Here is a 16,979-nt window from a genome sequence, read left to right as displayed (position 1 = left end):
CTTACCCTAGTCATTCTTTTATTCCTGACATACCTATAGAAAGCTTTTGGGTTTTCCTTGATCCTACCTGCCAAAGACTTCTCATGTCCCCTCCTTGCTCGTCTCAGCTCTCTCTTTAGATCCTTCCTCGCTTCCTTGTAACTATCAAGCGCCCCAACTGAAACTTCATGCCTCATCTTCACATAGGCCTCCTTCTTCCTCTTAACAAGAGATTCCACTTCTTTGGTAAACCACGGTTCCCTCGCTCGACCCCTTCCTCCCTGCCTGACTGGTACGTACTTATCAAGAACATGCAATAGCTGTTCCTTGAACAAGCTCCACATATCCAGTGTGCCCAACCCTTGCAGCCTACTTCTCCAACCAACACATCCTAAGTCATGTCTAATGGCATCATAATTGCCCTTCCCCCAGCTATAACTCTTGCCCTGCGGGGTATACTTATCCCTTTCCATCACTAACGTAAAGGTCACCGAATTGTGGTCACTGTTTCCAAAGTGCTCACCTACCTCCAGATCTAACACCTGGCCTGGTTCATTACCCAAAACCAAATCCAATGTGGCCTCGCCTCTTGTTGGCCTGTCAACATATTGTGTCAGGAAACCCTCCTGCACACATTGTACAAAGAATGACCCATCTAATGTACTCGAACTATATCTTTTCCAGTCAATATTTGGAAAGTTAAAGTCTCCCATAACAACTACCCTGTTACTTTCGCTCTTTTCCAGAATCATCTTCGCCATCCTTTCCTCTACATCCCTAGAACTATTAGGTGGCCTATAGAAAACTCCCAACAGGGTGACCTCTCCTTTCCTGTTTCTAACCTCAGCCCATACTACCTCGGAAGAAGAGTCCCCATCTAGCATCCTTTCCGCCACCGTAATACTGTCCTTGACTAGCAGCGCCACACCTCCCCCTCTTTTGCCCCCTTCTCTGAGCTTACTAAAACACCTAAACCCCGGAACCTGCAACAACCATTCCTGTCCCTGCTCTATCCATGTCTCTGAAATGGCCACAACATCGAAGTCCCAGGTACCAATCCATGCTGCCAGTTCCCCAACCTTATTTCGTATACTCCTGGCATTGAAGTAGACACACTTCAAACCACCTACCTGAACACTGGCACCCTCCTGCGAAGTCAAATCTGTGCTCCTGACCTCTATACTCTCAATCTCCCGTACCCCAAAACTACAATCCAGGTTCCCATGCCCCTGCTGAATTAGTTTAAACCCCCCCAAAGAGCACTAACAAATCTCCCCCCCAGGATATTGGTGCCCCTCAGGTTCAGATGTAGACCATCCTGTCTATAGAGGTCCCACCTTCCCCAGAAAGAGCCCCAGTTATCCAGAAATCTGAATCCCTCCCGCCTGCACCATCCCTGTAGCCACGTGTTTAATTGCTCTCTCTCCCTATTCCTCATCTCACTATCACGTGGCACGGGCAACAACCCAGAGATAACAACTCTGTTTGTTCTAGCTCTGAGCTTCCATCCTAGCTCCCTAAAGGCCTGCCTGACATCCTTGTCCCCTTTCCTACCTATGTCGTTAGTGCCAATGTGGACTACGACTTGGGGCTGCTCCCCCTCCCCCTTAAGGACCCGGAAAACACGATCCGAGACATCACGTACCCTTGCACCTGGGAGGCAACATACCAAACGTGAGTCTCTCTCGCTCCCACAAAATCTCCTATCTGTGCCCCTGACTATTGAGTCCCCAATTACTAATGTTCTACTCCTTTCCCCCCTTCCCTTCTGAGCAACAGGGACAGACTCCGTGCCAGAGGCCCGTACCCCATGGCTTACCCCTGGTAAGTCGTCCCCCCCACAAGTATCCAAAACGGTATACTTGTTACTCAGGGGAACGACCGCAGGGGGTCCCTGCACTGACTGCTTCTTCCCATTCCCTCTTACAGTTACCCACCTATCTCCAGTCTTTGGTGTAACTACTTCCCTGAAGCTCCTATCTATGACCCCCTCTGCCTCCCGAATGATCCGAAGTTCATCCAGCTCAAGCTCCAGGTCCCTAACACGGTTTTTGAGGAGCTGGTGTTGGGTGCACTTCCCACAGATGAAATCAGCAGGGACACTGACGGCGTCCCTCACCTCAAACATTCTGCAGGAGGAGCATTGTACTGCCTTCCCTGACATCACCTCTAGATTTAAAAAAAAAAACAAGAAAAAGAAAGAAGAGCTTACCTGATATTACCTCAAACCCTGCTCCCGCTGAAAGGTAAGCAAATTTAAAGGCACTCACTCACCTTCACGACAGGCCCCTGCTCCCGCTTCCCAACCACCGTGGGGTGGGGGGGTTGGTTAGAGGAGGAGGTAGGGTGGGAAACACTCACGAAGTGTTTCGGGTTTAACTGTCACTTGCCAACAGCCTCTCCACAAACCACCTTCAACTTAGGCTGACCGCACTGCACGTCTGCAAATTCCCCCAGAACAGCTGATCAGTAGCTCTGCTCTGCTGCCCTCTGCTGGATGATTGCCTTCACTCAAACTCCTCGGGTCTACTTCGCAGATTCACCTTCAACTTAGGCTGACCGCACTGCACGTCTGCAAATTCCCCCAGAACAGCTGATCAGTAGCTCTGCTCTGCTGCCCTCTGCTGGATGATTGCCTTCACTCAAACTCCTCGGGTCTACTTCGCAGATTCACCTTCAACTGGGGGAATTCTGCCGAAGGTTCGCTGATGTTATGTCAGAGTCTTGGGGGTGATGGTGGTCCCGAGCCCAGAAGTGGCAATCTTTGGAGTGTTAGAAGACCCAGGAGTCCAGGAGGTGAAAGAGGCCAATGTCTTGGCCTTTGCCTCCCTGGTAGCCCCGAGACGGATCTCATTGGAATGATGGGACCCGGGCCACCGAAACCCAGGGTTTGGGTGAGTGACCTGGCAGAGTTCCTCAGGCTGCAGAAGATAAAGTTCACCTTGAGAGGGTCTGTGGAGGGACTTGCCTGGAGATGGCAGCCGTTCATCGATTTCTTTGAAAATAGTTAAGATGTCAGCAGGGGTGTGTGGGGTGAGAAAAGGAGATAGGGGAGCAGGACGGTGGGGTGTTAAGACATGTATTTGTTTTGATCATTTGTATTCCTGTTTGCTTGCTTTTTTAATAGTTGAGTTTGATGTATATATAGACATGCCTCAATAAAATGTTTTTCCAAAAAAAATGTACGCCTATTTGTGACACTAATAAACGTTATTTATTATTGTTATTAAGACAGACTAGGGAAATTGCGATTTTATGGTACAGCGAGTAGGTCTAGAAACAAGACACAAGCGCCAATATGAAACAAGATTTATAACTAAAAATAACGAGAACAAAAACATCTTCAACAATGACAGGAGGGATGAAGTAGGACATTTAACAGAAAAATGAACTCCAGAAATGCCTATGGTGTGATCAGTCAGTATTTTAGCTGTGATTCAAAATTCCATTATGCTACAAACTACCCTAAGCGATATAGAAACGTAGAATTTACAGTGCAGGAGGTCATTCATCTAGTCTGCACCGACCCTTGGAAAGAGCATCTACATAAGACCATGTCACCACCCCATCCGTGGGCAGCATGGTAGCACAGTGGTTAGCACTGTTGCTTCACAGCACCAGTGACCTGGGTTCGCTTCCCGGCTTGAGCCACTGTCTGTGCAGACTCTGCACATTCTCCCCCCGTCTGTGCGGGATTCCTCTGGGTGCTTCGGTTTCCTTCCACAAGTCCTGAAAGGCGAGCTGTTAGGTGAATTGAACATTCTGAATTCTTCCTCTGTGACCTGAACAGGTGTCGGAATGTGGCGACTTGGGGATTTTCACAGTAACTTAATTGCAGTGTTAATGTAAGACTACTTGTGACACTAATAAAGATCCTAATTTTTCTTAAGAAGAAATTAAGTACTGTTAGCATCAGAGAACAGGAACTTAGAAAACAAAACGTTGATGTGTTCAAGTTGAATCGGCAACTTGTGCAACAGTCTTCACAAAGATTAAAATTTTTACTGTGGGATGTGGGAATAAGAGATGAGAATACACCAAACTTATAGAACAGACAGACAACAGATGTGATATTGTAAGGAATATAGAACATCAGCATGCCGTACGAGATAGATTTTAAAGCGATTGTGGCTATGCATTTTAAGGTGTGGGATAAAGAAAATAACATTTTCATTTTACACTTTGTAGACTTGGCAACTAGGTTTAGTTGGTCGACGATTATATGTCGTAAAGAAAATAATTGTGGAACAGATAATGGAAAATTGGATACAGACTTTACTGGGGCTACCTGCAAAGTTCCTCACTGGTAATGGGGGGGGGGGAATTTTCTAACTATGAATTGCAGGATGTTTGAGAGAACATGAACATGAGCATAATAGTTGATTACAGCCGCAGAAAGCCCATTTAGTAATGGGGCGTGCAACATAAATCATGCTGTGATAGATAAAATGCTTTGTAAAATTTTGGCATAGGCCAAATTGTAAATTAACTTTGGCTTTAGCATGGGCCGTCCAGCAAAGAATTTGCAATAGATGGTTGGGGACTGCAGTCGGTATCAGTTTTTTTTGAGAGAAATCCCAAAATTCCTTCAATCATGAATGATCGTCCTCTAGCTTGGGAGGGGACTACGATTAGCTTTACCCTTTCTAAGCATTTGAATGCACTGCACATGGGCAGAAGAGCATTCCTTAAAGCAAAAATCTCAAATAATTCGGAGAGCTTTCAGCCACTGGAAACTACTTTCAAATAGGGAGACAAGGCCAAAACCAGGCTGGTGGCACGAGGTTTGAAGAAATTTTGGGTGACCCAGATGTGAGGGTAGATTCACCGATGGCAGGAAAGATTATTTTAAAGATCTCCTTGGCTCTGCTGGCCACAACTGCTTGGAAATGCAAGTCGATAGATATTAAAGCTGTTTTCTTACAGGGACATCAGCTTCAAAGAGAAATTTTTCTTCATTCTGCAAGAGGCCGTAAACACAAAGGGTACTCTGGAATATAATTCAATGTGTATACGGGTTGAATGACCTCTCCAGAGTTTGGTATTTCTCAGTGAGGTCAGTTTTGTTAAAGTTGGATTGTCTTCAATTGAAAGCCGGCCTTGCAATGTTTGATTGGCACCATGGAGGGAAACATTTGGACATCTTCATGATGCATGTAGATGATTTTTTTTGTGGGGTGGTAATAGTGAATTTGAAAATACTGTTATTAACAGGCTGCACAAGTGGATAGTACAGCACCAGGGTCCCAGGTTCGATTTCCCACTGGGTCACTGTCTGTGCGGAGTCTGCACATTTTCCCCGTGCCTGCATTGGTTTCCTCCGGGTGCTCCGGCTTCTTCCCACAATCCAAAGACGTGTAGGTTGGCCATGATAAATTGCCCTTCGTGACCAAAAAGGTTAGGAGGGATTATTGGGTTACGGGGATAGGGTAGAAGTGAGGGCTTAAGTGGGTCGGTGCAAACGCGATGGGCCGAATGGCCTCCTTCTGCACTGTATGTTCTATGTTCCAGACCAGAGTCCAAGATTGGAAGTCATGCCTCTGGTACATTCAAATACATTGGATTAGAAATCAGGCAGTGATTTGCATGTCACCTTGCACCAGCAGCCTTACTAGGAGACAATAGCCCCACAGCAATTACTCGTGGTAGAGCCTCACAAAAGGATACAGCGGCTTCTAAAATGGGAAAAGAGGAACTCTGAAGTTTAATTGGGCAGCTGAATTGGCCAGCTAGACAAACAAGACCAGGCGCCAGTTTTGATGCTTTAGAACTGGGTTGCACGTGGCACAGTGGTTAGCACTGATGCCTCAGTGTCAGGGACCCGGGTTCAATTCCAACCCCGGGTGACTGCCTATGTGGAGTTTGCACATTCTCCCTATGTCTGCATGGGTTTCCTCCGGGTGCTCTGGTTTCCTCCCATAGTCCAAAAATGTGTAGGTTAGGAGAATTGGCCCTTAGTGTCCAAAGGTTAGGTGGGGTTACAGGGATAGGGTGGGTAATTAGGCCTTGGAAGGGTGCTCTCTCAGAGGGTTGATGCAGACTCAATGGTCCGAATGGCCTCCTGCTGCACTATAGGCAGATTCTAGAACTAAGCAGCAAAATAAACAATCCTAAAGTTGAAGAAATTGTTAAGAGTAAACAAAACATTGAAGTAAAATTGAAAAATGATGTTTTGAAATTCTCATCTTTGGGTGATATTAGACAACGGAAACTGGATTGTTTATAGTGACGCATCTTATCTCTGTGATGGCTCGAGTGCGGGAGGATTTATAATTTTTCTCCTGGGGGAGAAAAGTAAATGTTACCCTTTGACATGGGAAAATAAAAAGGTATGAAGAGTGGTAAAAAATACATTGGAGTGGAGTGGAGGCTGTAGATATGAAATTTTAATATCCAGAATCTTAACTAAAATTTTAAATGGAACAGGGTATTTGCGAACAATACTTGGAGAGTATCACATAAATAATAAGTTCCTGTGGGAGAATGTGCACTCTATGAAAAATGTCAATGAAAAGAGTCTACAAATTGACAAAGCGAGTCTAAAACAGATGAGAATCACAAGATCAAGTGGGTTGATAGCAGTTACCAATTATCTGACTGGCAGAGAGGAACTAGCTCAAAGAAATTATTAAAGAGGGGCTTCGTGCATCAAAGACAATACAGAATTTGTGTACTCTGTCTCACCAGGAATGGGCGTGGGGTAACTGCATCAGAGTACCCGCACAAAAAGGGGTCTCCTCAGAATTGATCCTCTACTGACTCAAAATGTGTCAGCAAGAAATTGATGCCAAGGACCATTAAAATGCACCCATATCTGAAACATAATGTTTATCTTGCCCAATTTGCAAATTGAAGTTCTATTGGCTCCAAAGAATAATCACAATTCGGTAGTACAGCAATTTCTTAGAAATTAAGAGGTGGGTGGGGGCTGCTGGGTTTAACATTATATTATCACTCTTTGCCATTCGTACTTCAGTTCACCGCATACAGAGCTGCCGTTAGCACATTGTGACCATTATGTTCAAGGTTGGGGGGGGGGGGGGGGGGGGGGGGGGGGTGAGGCACGAGGGAGGAAATTACTGAAATAAATTAACCCTACGTAGGAACTGGAAGTTCTGCCATTCATCACTATTCCTGTCACATTTTAGCCACAATCTTTGATTGTCCCACAGCCTGTGGTTAGGATGATTGTATAAAATTAAGTACCTGATTGTACTTTTTTAAAAAAGTTAGAGGGGCGGATTTTCCTATAAGGAAGAGATATGCTAGTGAAAAAAACACTTTTAAGAAGGGGTAATGGGTGCATTTATTGCAGAGAAAATATACATTTGGTTATGGTATATTGTAATTTACGTCAGCAATTAAAGATCAACTTTTTTTTCTTTAAGAGGGGGAATCTGTGAGTGAATGTACTCAAGTTGGAATTGGGGTTTTAATTGTTTAATAGACTGCATGTATTTAATAGACTGTAAAAGCATATAAAGGGGATGCAGGTGGCACTGTGGTATTGTTGGAGAAATGATTGCTGAACACAAACTTGGGAGTCAATGAAGTCAAGGCCTGCTTTCTGGTTCTTATAGAGTTAACATCAAAGCTCAACAGAGTTGAGTTCACAATCAGATCAGCCATGATCTTATTTAATGGCTGACCAGGTTCAAGGTGCCAAATTACCTCCTTCTGCTCCTAATATAAATGTTCACACAAATATCAATATGATAACGAGCAGGTAATCTGCTTTTATATTGTTGATTGAAGGGGGGACACAGGGGGCAACTTCCCTTCTCTTCTTCAAATAGTGCAATAATGCCACGGAATCCACCTGTGGGGGCAGACAAGGCCTCGGTTTAATGTCTCATCAGAAAGATGGCACCTCTGACATTGCAGCACTGACTCAGCATTGCACTCGACTGTCAGCCATGGCTTTTGTGTTCCAAGTCCTGGATTGCAACCTTATGACCGAGAGCCCAGAGTGCAACCAACAGTCAGAGCTGAGGACGGTTCAAAAGATCTTGGTGCATTACAGGATTTGTTCAGGATTGGCAGGGTTGGGAACCCGAGGGGAAATTCAGAGTGGATAGGATAAAAACGGGCAATGGGAACGAGCAAAGTATGAACTAATAAGGAGAATATATGAGAAAGAGTATCAAGCTAAATAGAATGTTGGAGTGTTTGATAGAATTAGAGTAACATAGAAAATAGGAGGCGGCCATTCGGCTGGCCATTCATTATGATGGCTGATCATCCAACTCAAAGCCTAATCCCACTTTCCCCTCATATTCTGATTCCCTTCGCCTCAAGTGCTATATCTAACTGCTTCTTGAAAACACAATGCTTTGGCCGCAACTACTTCTTGTGGTAATGAATTCCACAGGCCGACCACACTCTGGGTGAAGAAATTTCTCCTCATCTCTGTCCTAAATGGTCTCCCCGTATCCTCAGACTGTGACCCCTGGTTCTGGACACACCCACCATCGGGAACATCATTCCTGCATCTACATTGTCCAGTCCTGTTAGACTTTTATAGGTTTCTACGAGACCCCCACCCTCATTCTTCTGAACTCCAGCAAATACAATTCTTTAAAAAAAAACATTTTAAGGCATTTATGATTTTATAACAATAAATACAAATACAGTAGTCCCCCTTTATAACGCGGGTGTTGGGGTCCAAGACAGCCACCCGCGTTGCAACCGAGCCGTGGATATCCACGATGGGGGTTTTAAATTTATTTAAAAATCTATGCTAGCGCTTCCCATTGAGAGTCTACGTGGGGCGGGGGGAGAGGTCAGACCCCCGTAGACTCACAATGGGAAGCGCTAGCATAGATTTTAAAATAAATTTAAAACCCCCATCGTGGATCTAATTAAAACAGTGTCAATTTCAGCGGCCGGCTCACTTTGATCCGGAGAGGGAAGCTGCTCTCTCACTGAAACAATCAGCCGGCCGCTGAAATTGACACTGCCCGCTGCTCTCTCCCTCCAATCCAACTTTTAAGTTTTAATGTTTCTGATTGGAGGGAGAGAGCAGCCGGCAGTGTCAATTTCAGCGGCCGGCTGATTGTTTCAGTGAGAGAGCAGCTTCCCTCTCCGGATCAAAGTGAGCCGGCCGCTGAAATTGACACTGCCGGCTGATTGGAGGGAGAGAGCAGAGAACACAGGAGGAGGTCATACGGGCCTCTGCAAGACCAGCATGGTCTCACATCGCCCCTCCCCTCTGTAGCTGGGGTTCAGGCCGTGGCTGCTGGGGTTCAGGCCGTGGCTGCTAGGGTACTGTGGCTGCTGGGGTACAGGCCGTGGCTGCTGGGGTACAGGCCGTGGCTGCTGGGGTACAGGCCGTGGCTGCTGGGGTACAGGCCGTGGCTGCTGGGGTACAGGCCGTGGCTGCTGGGGTACAGGCCGTGGCTGCTGGGGTACAGGCCGTGGCTGCTGGGGTACAGGCCGTGGCTGCTGGGGTACAGGCCGTGGCTGCTGGGGTACAGGCCGTGGCTGCTGGGGTACAGGCCGTGGCTGCTGGGGTACAGGCCGTGGCTGCTGGGGTACAGGCCGTGGCTGCTGGGGTACAGGCCGTGGCTGCTGGGGTACAGGCCGTGGCTGCTGGGGTACAGGCCGTGGCTGCTGGGGTACAGGCCGTGGCTGCTGGGGTACAGGCCGTGGCTGCTGGGGTACAGGCCGTGGCTGCTGGGGTACAGGCCGTGGCTGCTGGGGTACAGGCCGTGGCTGCTGGGGTACTGATTGGAGGGAGAGAGCAGCGGGCAGTGTCAATTTCAGCGGCCGGCTGATTGTTTCAGTGAGAGAGCAGCTTCCCTCTCCGGATCAAAGTGAGCCGGCCGCTGAAATTGACACTGCCGGCTGCTCTCTCCCTCCAATCAGAAACATTAAACTTAAAAGTTGGATTGGAGGAAGAGAGCAGCCGGCAGTGTCAATTTCAGCGGCCGGCTCACTTTGATCCGGAGAGGGAAGCTGCTCTCTCACTGAAACAATCAGCCGGTCGCTGAAATTGACACTGCCCGCTGCTCTCTCCCTCCAATCCAACTTTTAAGTTTTAATGTTTCTGATTGGAGGGAGAGAGCAGCCGGCAGTGTCAATTTCAGCGGCCGGCTGATTGTTTCAGTGAGAGAGCAGCTTCCCTCTCCGTATCAAAGTGAGCCGGCCGCTGAAATTGACACAACTGACAGTTGGGGTCCATAAGCCCCCCCGCGGCATATCGCGAACCGCGGTATTGCGGAGCGCGGTATAACGGGGGACTACTGTACAAATGTACACATAGTTCAGTGTGTAACACATCCCTCCATCTCCCATTGTTCCCGCCTACTCTAAACACAAAATAGACCAACTCCACCGAATCCCTAACCCCCCCCCCCCCCCCCCCCCCCCCCCCCCCCCCCTTATTGAATCTGCTAACAGTTTAGTTTTCTCTGAAGAAGTTGATAAACAGCTGCCACCTCTGGACGAACCCTAACGTTGATCCTTTCAGGACGAACTTAATTTTCTCAAGCCTGAGAAACCCGGCCATGTTACTAACCCAAACCCCTGATTTTGGGGGCTTGGAGTCCCTCCATGCTAACAAGATCCGTCTCCGGGCTACCAAGAAGGCAAAGGCCAAAACGTCAGCCCCTCTCGCCCCCTGGACTCCCGGATCTTCCGACACTCCGAAAATCGCCATCTCTGGACTCGGCACCACCCTTGGTTTTAGTACTGTGGACATGACATCTGCAAAACCCTGCCAGTATCCCCGAAGCTTTGGGCATTCCCAAAACATATGGACATGGGTTTTCTGATTCTCCCGCACACCTCACACACTTGTCCTCTACCCAAAAAAACTTGCTCATCTGGGCCACCTTGAATTGTATCAGGCTGATCCTGGCACATGATGAGGACATGTTGACTCAGAGCATCCTCCCACAGACCCGCCTCTATCTCCCCTCCCAGCTATTTTCCCATTTACGCTTCAGCTTGCCTATCGGAGTTTCCTCCCACTCCATGAGTTCTTTATAGATATTCAAAACCTTCCCCTCCCCACCCCCACTTTAGAAACTATCTTGTCCTGTATCCCCCTGTGGCAGTAGAAGCAGAAAGGTCCAAACCTGCTTTTGTGCAAAATCCCTCATCTGCAGATATCAAAACCCATTCCCTCCTGGCAATTCAAACTCCTACTCTAAATCCTCTAAACAAGGAAATCTCCCATCAATAAATAGAAATGAAATGAAAAGAAAATTGATTGTCATAAGTAGGCTTCAAATGAAGTTACTGTGAAAAGCCCCTAGTCACCACATTCCGGCACCTGTTCGGGGAGGCTGGTACGGGAATTGAACCATGCTGCTGGCCTGCCTTGGTCTGCTTTAAAAGCCAGCTCTTTGGACCGGTGCTCAATCCCTGCTCTCTGCCACCTCCGAAACCCCCCATCCATCCTCCCCGGGACAAACCGATGATTACCACAAATTGGAGCCCACACCGATGCGCCCTCCACTCTTATATGCTTCCGCCACTGCCCCCAGACTCTCAGGGACACCAGGCTTGTGGAGTAACCGGGCCGGTGAGAAAGGCAGAGGAGCCGTTACCAACACCCCCAAACTTGTGCCCTTACATGATGCTGCCTCTACTCGCTCCCACACCAACCCCCGCCTGATCATGGCTATATCAGCAGCGCCTCCTTCGCCTTCCTTCCCTCGGAGGGCATCATGATCACATTTAGGAGTCTTCAAACGTTGGCCGTTAGCTGCCTGCCTTTAACAAACCCCGTCTGGTTCCCCTATCACCTCCAGAACACAGTCCTCTATCCTAGAGGCCAAAATTTTGGCCAGCAAATTGGCATTGACATTCAGTAGGGAAATTGATCTGTTTGACCCATATTGCTCTGGGTCCTTCTCCCGCATCAGAATCAATGATATTGAAGCCTGCGACATTGTTGGGGAAGGGCACCTTGCTCCCCAGCCTCATTAAATGTCCTCACCAGCAGCAGGCCCAGTATCCCAGAGAACTTCTTGTAGAATTCCACTGGGTAGCCATCCAGTCCCGGGCCTTGCCCGACTGCATGGCCTCCAATCCCTCTACTACTTCTACAATCCCGATCGGGGCTCCCAACCCCTCCACTAACCCTTCCTCCACCTTTGGAAACTCGAACCCTTCCAAAAACTGCCTCATCCCCTCCACTCCAGCTGGGGGCTCCGACTCATACAACCGATTGTAAAACTCCTTAAACAGCCCGTTCTCCCCTGCTGGGTCCAAGACCGTGTTTCCCCCCTCTGTCCTTCACTCTTCCCATCTCCCTGGTTGCCTGCCTCTTCCTTAGCTGGTGTGCTAGCATCCTACTGGCCTTCTCCTTCTTACCATACTCATATATCACCTTCCTCAACTGCCCTACCGCCTTTCCTGTGGATAGCAGACCAAACTCCATCTGCAGCTTCTGCTGCTCCTTCAACAACCCCGCCTCCGGGGCTTCAGAATACCTACTATCCAAATGGAGTATTTCCCTCACCAGCTATCCATCTCTACCCGCTCCACTTGCTCACCCCGAATCACTGCCTTCAGCACTTCCCATACCGTTGCTGCCGAAACTTCCCCGTATCATTTGTCTCCAAATAATTCTGGATGGCTTCCTTCACCCGCCCGCACACTCCCTCATCCGCTAAGTTAGTTTAGCACAGTGGGCTAAGACAACTGGCTTGTAATGCAGAACAAGACTAGCAGTGCAGATTCAATTCCCGTACCAGCCTCCCTGAACAGACGCCGGAATGTGGCGACTAGGGGCTCTTCACAGTAACTTCATTTGAAGCCTACTTGTGACAACAAGCGATTTTCATTTCATTTTCATACCAGCCTTCCCGAACAGGTGCCGGAATGTGGCGACTAGGGGCTTTTCACAGTAACTTTATTTGAAGCCTACTTGTGACAAATGCCGTCTGGCACTCTCTTGACCAGACTCCCTTTGCTTTCTTGCTCTAGAGGGAGTGCAGCGATTACTAGACTGATTCCTAGGATGACAGGACTAACGTATGAGGAGAGATTGAATTGGTTAGGATCGCTGGAGTTCAGAAGAATGAGGGGGGATCTCATAGAAACCTATAAAATTCTAACCTGGACAGGGTAGATGCAGGAAGGATGTTCCCGGCGGTGGATGTGTCCAGAACCAGGGATCACAGTCGGAGGATCTGGAGTAAACCATTTAGGACAGAAATGAGAAGTTTGCTGCTGAAACTTCCCCCGTATCATTTATCTCCAAATAATTCTGTATGGCTTCCCTCACCCGCCCGCACACTCCCTCATCCGCTAACAGTTGGTTTAGCACAGTGGGCTAAGACAGCTGGCTTGTAATGCAGCACAAGACTAGCAGCGCGGGCTCAATTCCCGTACTAGCCTCCCCGAACAGGCACCGGAATGTGGCGACTAGGGGCTCTTCACAGTAACTTCATTGAAGCTTACTTGTGACAATAAGCAATTATTATTATTATTGTAAGTGACCTCTCACTCCATGGCCGCCACCAGAAGTCCCTAGAAAATACAATCCTAACCAAGTCAGTCCTGCCATCCCAGGAATCTGTCTGGTAAACGTTTGCTGCACTCCCTCTAGAGCAAGTACATCCTTCCTCAGCTAAGGAGTACAAAAGTGCACACAATATTCCAGGTGTAACCTCATCAAGGCCCTGTATAATTGCAGCAAGACATCCCTCCTCCTGTACTCAAATCCTCTTGCTATTAAGGCCAACATTTCATTTGCCTTCTTTATCACCTGCTTTACCTGCATGCTTACCTTCAGTGACTGGTGCACCCAGGTCTCGCTGCACATTCCCCCTCCTAATTTATGGCCATTCAGATAATAATCTGCCTTTTCGTTTTTGCTAACAAAGTGGATAACCTCGCATTTATCCCAATTATACTGCATCTGCCATTCATTTGGCCATTCACTCAACTTGTCCAAATCACACTGAAGGATCTCTGCATCCGCCTCACAGCTCACCCTCCCACCCAACTAGGTGTCATCTGCAAATCTGGAGATATTACATTTTGTTCCCTCATCTAAATCATTAATATATATTGTGACTAGCTGGGGTCCTAGCACCGATCCATGCAGTACCCCACTAGACACTGCTGCTAATTTGAAGAAGATGCGTTAATTCCTACTCTTGTTTCCTGTCTGCCAACCGGTTTTCTATCCATCTCATTACACTATCCCTAACCCGATGCTTTAATTTTACACGCTGTTACGCAGGATTTTTTCAAAAGCCTTCTGCAAGTCCAATATACCACATCCGCTGACTCCCCATCTTCAACTCTATTCATTACATCCTCAAAGAATTCCCGTACATTTGTCAAGCATGATTTTCATGCTGACTCTGTCTGATCCTGCCACTGTTTTCTAAGTGCTCTGCTATAAAATCTTTGATAATGGATTCTAGAATTTTCCTCACTTCTGACGTCAGGCTTAGTGGTCTAGAATTCAGTTTTCTCTCTACCTCCCTTTTTAAATAGTAGAGTTACATTAGCTAGCCCCCAATCTGCAGGGATTGTTCCAGAGTCTATAGAATCCTGGAAGATGATCACCAATGCATCCACTATTTCACGAGCCACTTCCTCAAGTACTCTGGGATGTAGATTGTCAGGCGCTGGCGATTTATCAGCCCTCAATCCCATCAATTTCCCCAACACTATTTCTCTACAAATATCAATCTCCTTCAGTTCTTCCCTCTCACTAAATCCTGCGATCCCCAACATTTCTGAGGCAGTAGTGATAATCGTCCAGCCTTCCATAGACACGAGTGCTGCCAGAGGACAAAGAGAATTCCGAATTTTACACCCTTGTTCAAAAGAGGGCGCAAGGATAAAGCCGGCAACTACAGACCAGTTAGTTTGACTTAAGTGGTAGGGAAACCTTTTGAATTTATACTTTGGGACAAAATCAATAGCTATTTGGACAAGTGGAGGATAATGAAGGAAAGCTAGCATGGATTCATCAAGGGAAATCATGTTTAACTAGCTTACTCAAGTTTTTTGAGGAGATAACAGAGAATATTGACATGGGCAACAATGTAGATATGGTGTATATGAACATAGAATTTACAGTGCAGAAGGAGGCCATTCGGCCCATCGAGACTGCATCGGCCCTTGGAAAGAGCACCCCATAACCCAGCAACCCCACCCAACCCCTTTGGACACTAAGGGCAATTTATCATGGTCAATCCACTTAACTGGCATGTCTTCTGACTGTGGGAGGAACCCGGAGGAAACCCACGCAGATACGGGGAGAAGGTGCAGACTCCGCACAGACAGTGACCCAGGCCGGGAATCGAACCTGGACCCTGGAGCTGTGAAGCGACAATGCTAACCACTGTGCTACAATGCCACTATATGGATTTTCAAAAGACATTTGATACACAGTGCTACACAACACACATGTGAGCAAACTTCTTGCTCATGGAATAAAAGGAGAAGTAGACACCTGGATATGAAATTGACTGAGTGACAGCAAACAGTAGGAATAAATGGTTGTTTTTCCATATTGGCGGAAGGTTTGGAGTGGAGTTCCCTAGGGGTCAGTGTTTGGATCCTTGCTCTTCTTGACATATAAATAACCTGGACTGTGATGCTCAGGGCATGATTTAAAAACTTGCAGATGAAACAAAGATTGGAAACATTGCCAACTGTGATGAGGAATGTCTTGAACTTTTAAAGGACATAGCCGTGGTGCTGGATTGGGCAGATAAGTGACAGATAAAGTTCAAAGCAGAGAAGAGTGAGGTTATGCATTTGACAGGAAGAATATTGAGAGACAATATAAAACAAAGGGAGAAACTCTAAAGGAAGGGCAGGAACAGAGGGCCCTCAGTGTATATATACACACACAAGTCCTTGAAGGTGGCATGGTATACTGAGAGCAGTTAACAAAGCATATGGTATCTTAGGCTTTATTAATTGGGACTTTGAGTACAAGAGTTAAGGAGGTCATGCCCTTTCTAAGGGCCGGTGCAGACTCGATGAGCCGAATAGCCTCCTTTTGAACTGTAAATTCTATGATTCTATAACTTACATAAGATACTATTTAAGGTCTCATCTGGGATACTGCTTCCAGTTCCACTTGCTCCAGGGGAGACAGTGGCGTGTTGGTATTGTCACTGGACTGCTAATCCAGAGACCCAGGGTACTACTCGGAGCAGATGGTGAAATTTGAATTCAATCGAACTTGGGAATTAAAAGCCTAATGATGACCATGAAACCAGTCAACTGCAAAAATGTTTCACGAATGCCCTTTAGGGAAGGAAATCTGCCATCCTTTCCAGGCCTGACCTACACGTGACCCCAGACCCACAGCAATGTGGTTAACTGCCACTACAGGGGCAATTGAGGATGACAACAAATGCTGGCCATGCTAGCGATGTCCACATTCCACAAAAGAATTAAAAAAGTTCCAGATGAAGGATGTGATGCATAGAGGTGATTCACAAGAATAATTCCTGGGCTAAAGAACTGTAGCTGAGGGTAGGAGACTTGACAGGTATTCAAGAGAGGTATTCAAGATCCTGAGGCCAGATGCTCTCGAGAACTAAAAGGTACAGATTTAAAATAATTAGCAAAATGAGTAAAACTGTTGCGAGGAAAATGGTTTCCAGAGGGTGACTGGAGTCTGGAATGAACTTCCAGAGGGTGACTGGAGTCTGGAATGAACTTCCAGAGGGTGACTGGAGTCTGGAATGAACTTCCAGAGGGTGACTGGAGTCTGGAATGAACTTCCAGAGGGTGACTGGAGTCTGGAATGAACTTCCAGAGGGTGACTGGAGTCTGGAATGAACTTCCAGAGGGTGACTGGAGTCTGGAATGAACTTCCAGAGGGTGACTGGAGTCTGGAATGAACTTCCAGAGGGTGACTGGAGTCTGGAATGAACTTCCAGAGGGTGACTGGAGTCTGGAATGAACTTCCAGAGGGTGACTGGAGTCTGGAATGAACTTCCAGAGGGTGACTGGAGTCTGGAATGAACTTCCAGAGGGTGACTGGAGTCTGGAATGAACTTCCA

General features: G+C 47.2%; 1 protein-coding gene across 9 annotated transcripts in view; it reads right to left on the bottom strand.

Moving 5' to 3' along the window:
- The window catches only part of LOC119966963 (WD repeat-containing protein 26), a 208,141-nt gene that overhangs the window by 54,889 nt on the left and 136,273 nt on the right, over positions 1 to 16,979 (bottom strand). For 3 of the 9 annotated variants that reach the window (XR_005460880.1, XM_038798919.1, XM_038798922.1), the window contains one exon: positions 7,651 to 7,798. The exons of 4 other annotated variants lie outside the window; for them this stretch is intronic. Coding sequence is in view for 4 of the 5 variants with exons in the window: in XM_038798922.1 (XP_038654850.1) it covers positions 7,651 to 7,798 (148 nt within the window). In the remaining variant the exon portion in view is untranslated. Of the gene's footprint in view, positions 1 to 7,650; positions 7,799 to 13,050; positions 13,125 to 16,979 lie in introns of those variants that run through there. 2 more of the 9 variants (XM_038798921.1, XM_038798923.1) reach the window with 2 other exon arrangements.

Source organism: Scyliorhinus canicula, chromosome 6 (genome assembly GCF_902713615.1).
Source record: "Scyliorhinus canicula chromosome 6, sScyCan1.1, whole genome shotgun sequence".
Classification (NCBI taxonomy): Eukaryota; Metazoa; Chordata; class Chondrichthyes; order Carcharhiniformes; family Scyliorhinidae; genus Scyliorhinus; species Scyliorhinus canicula.
This window is presented reverse-complemented; position numbering and strand designations above follow the sequence as displayed.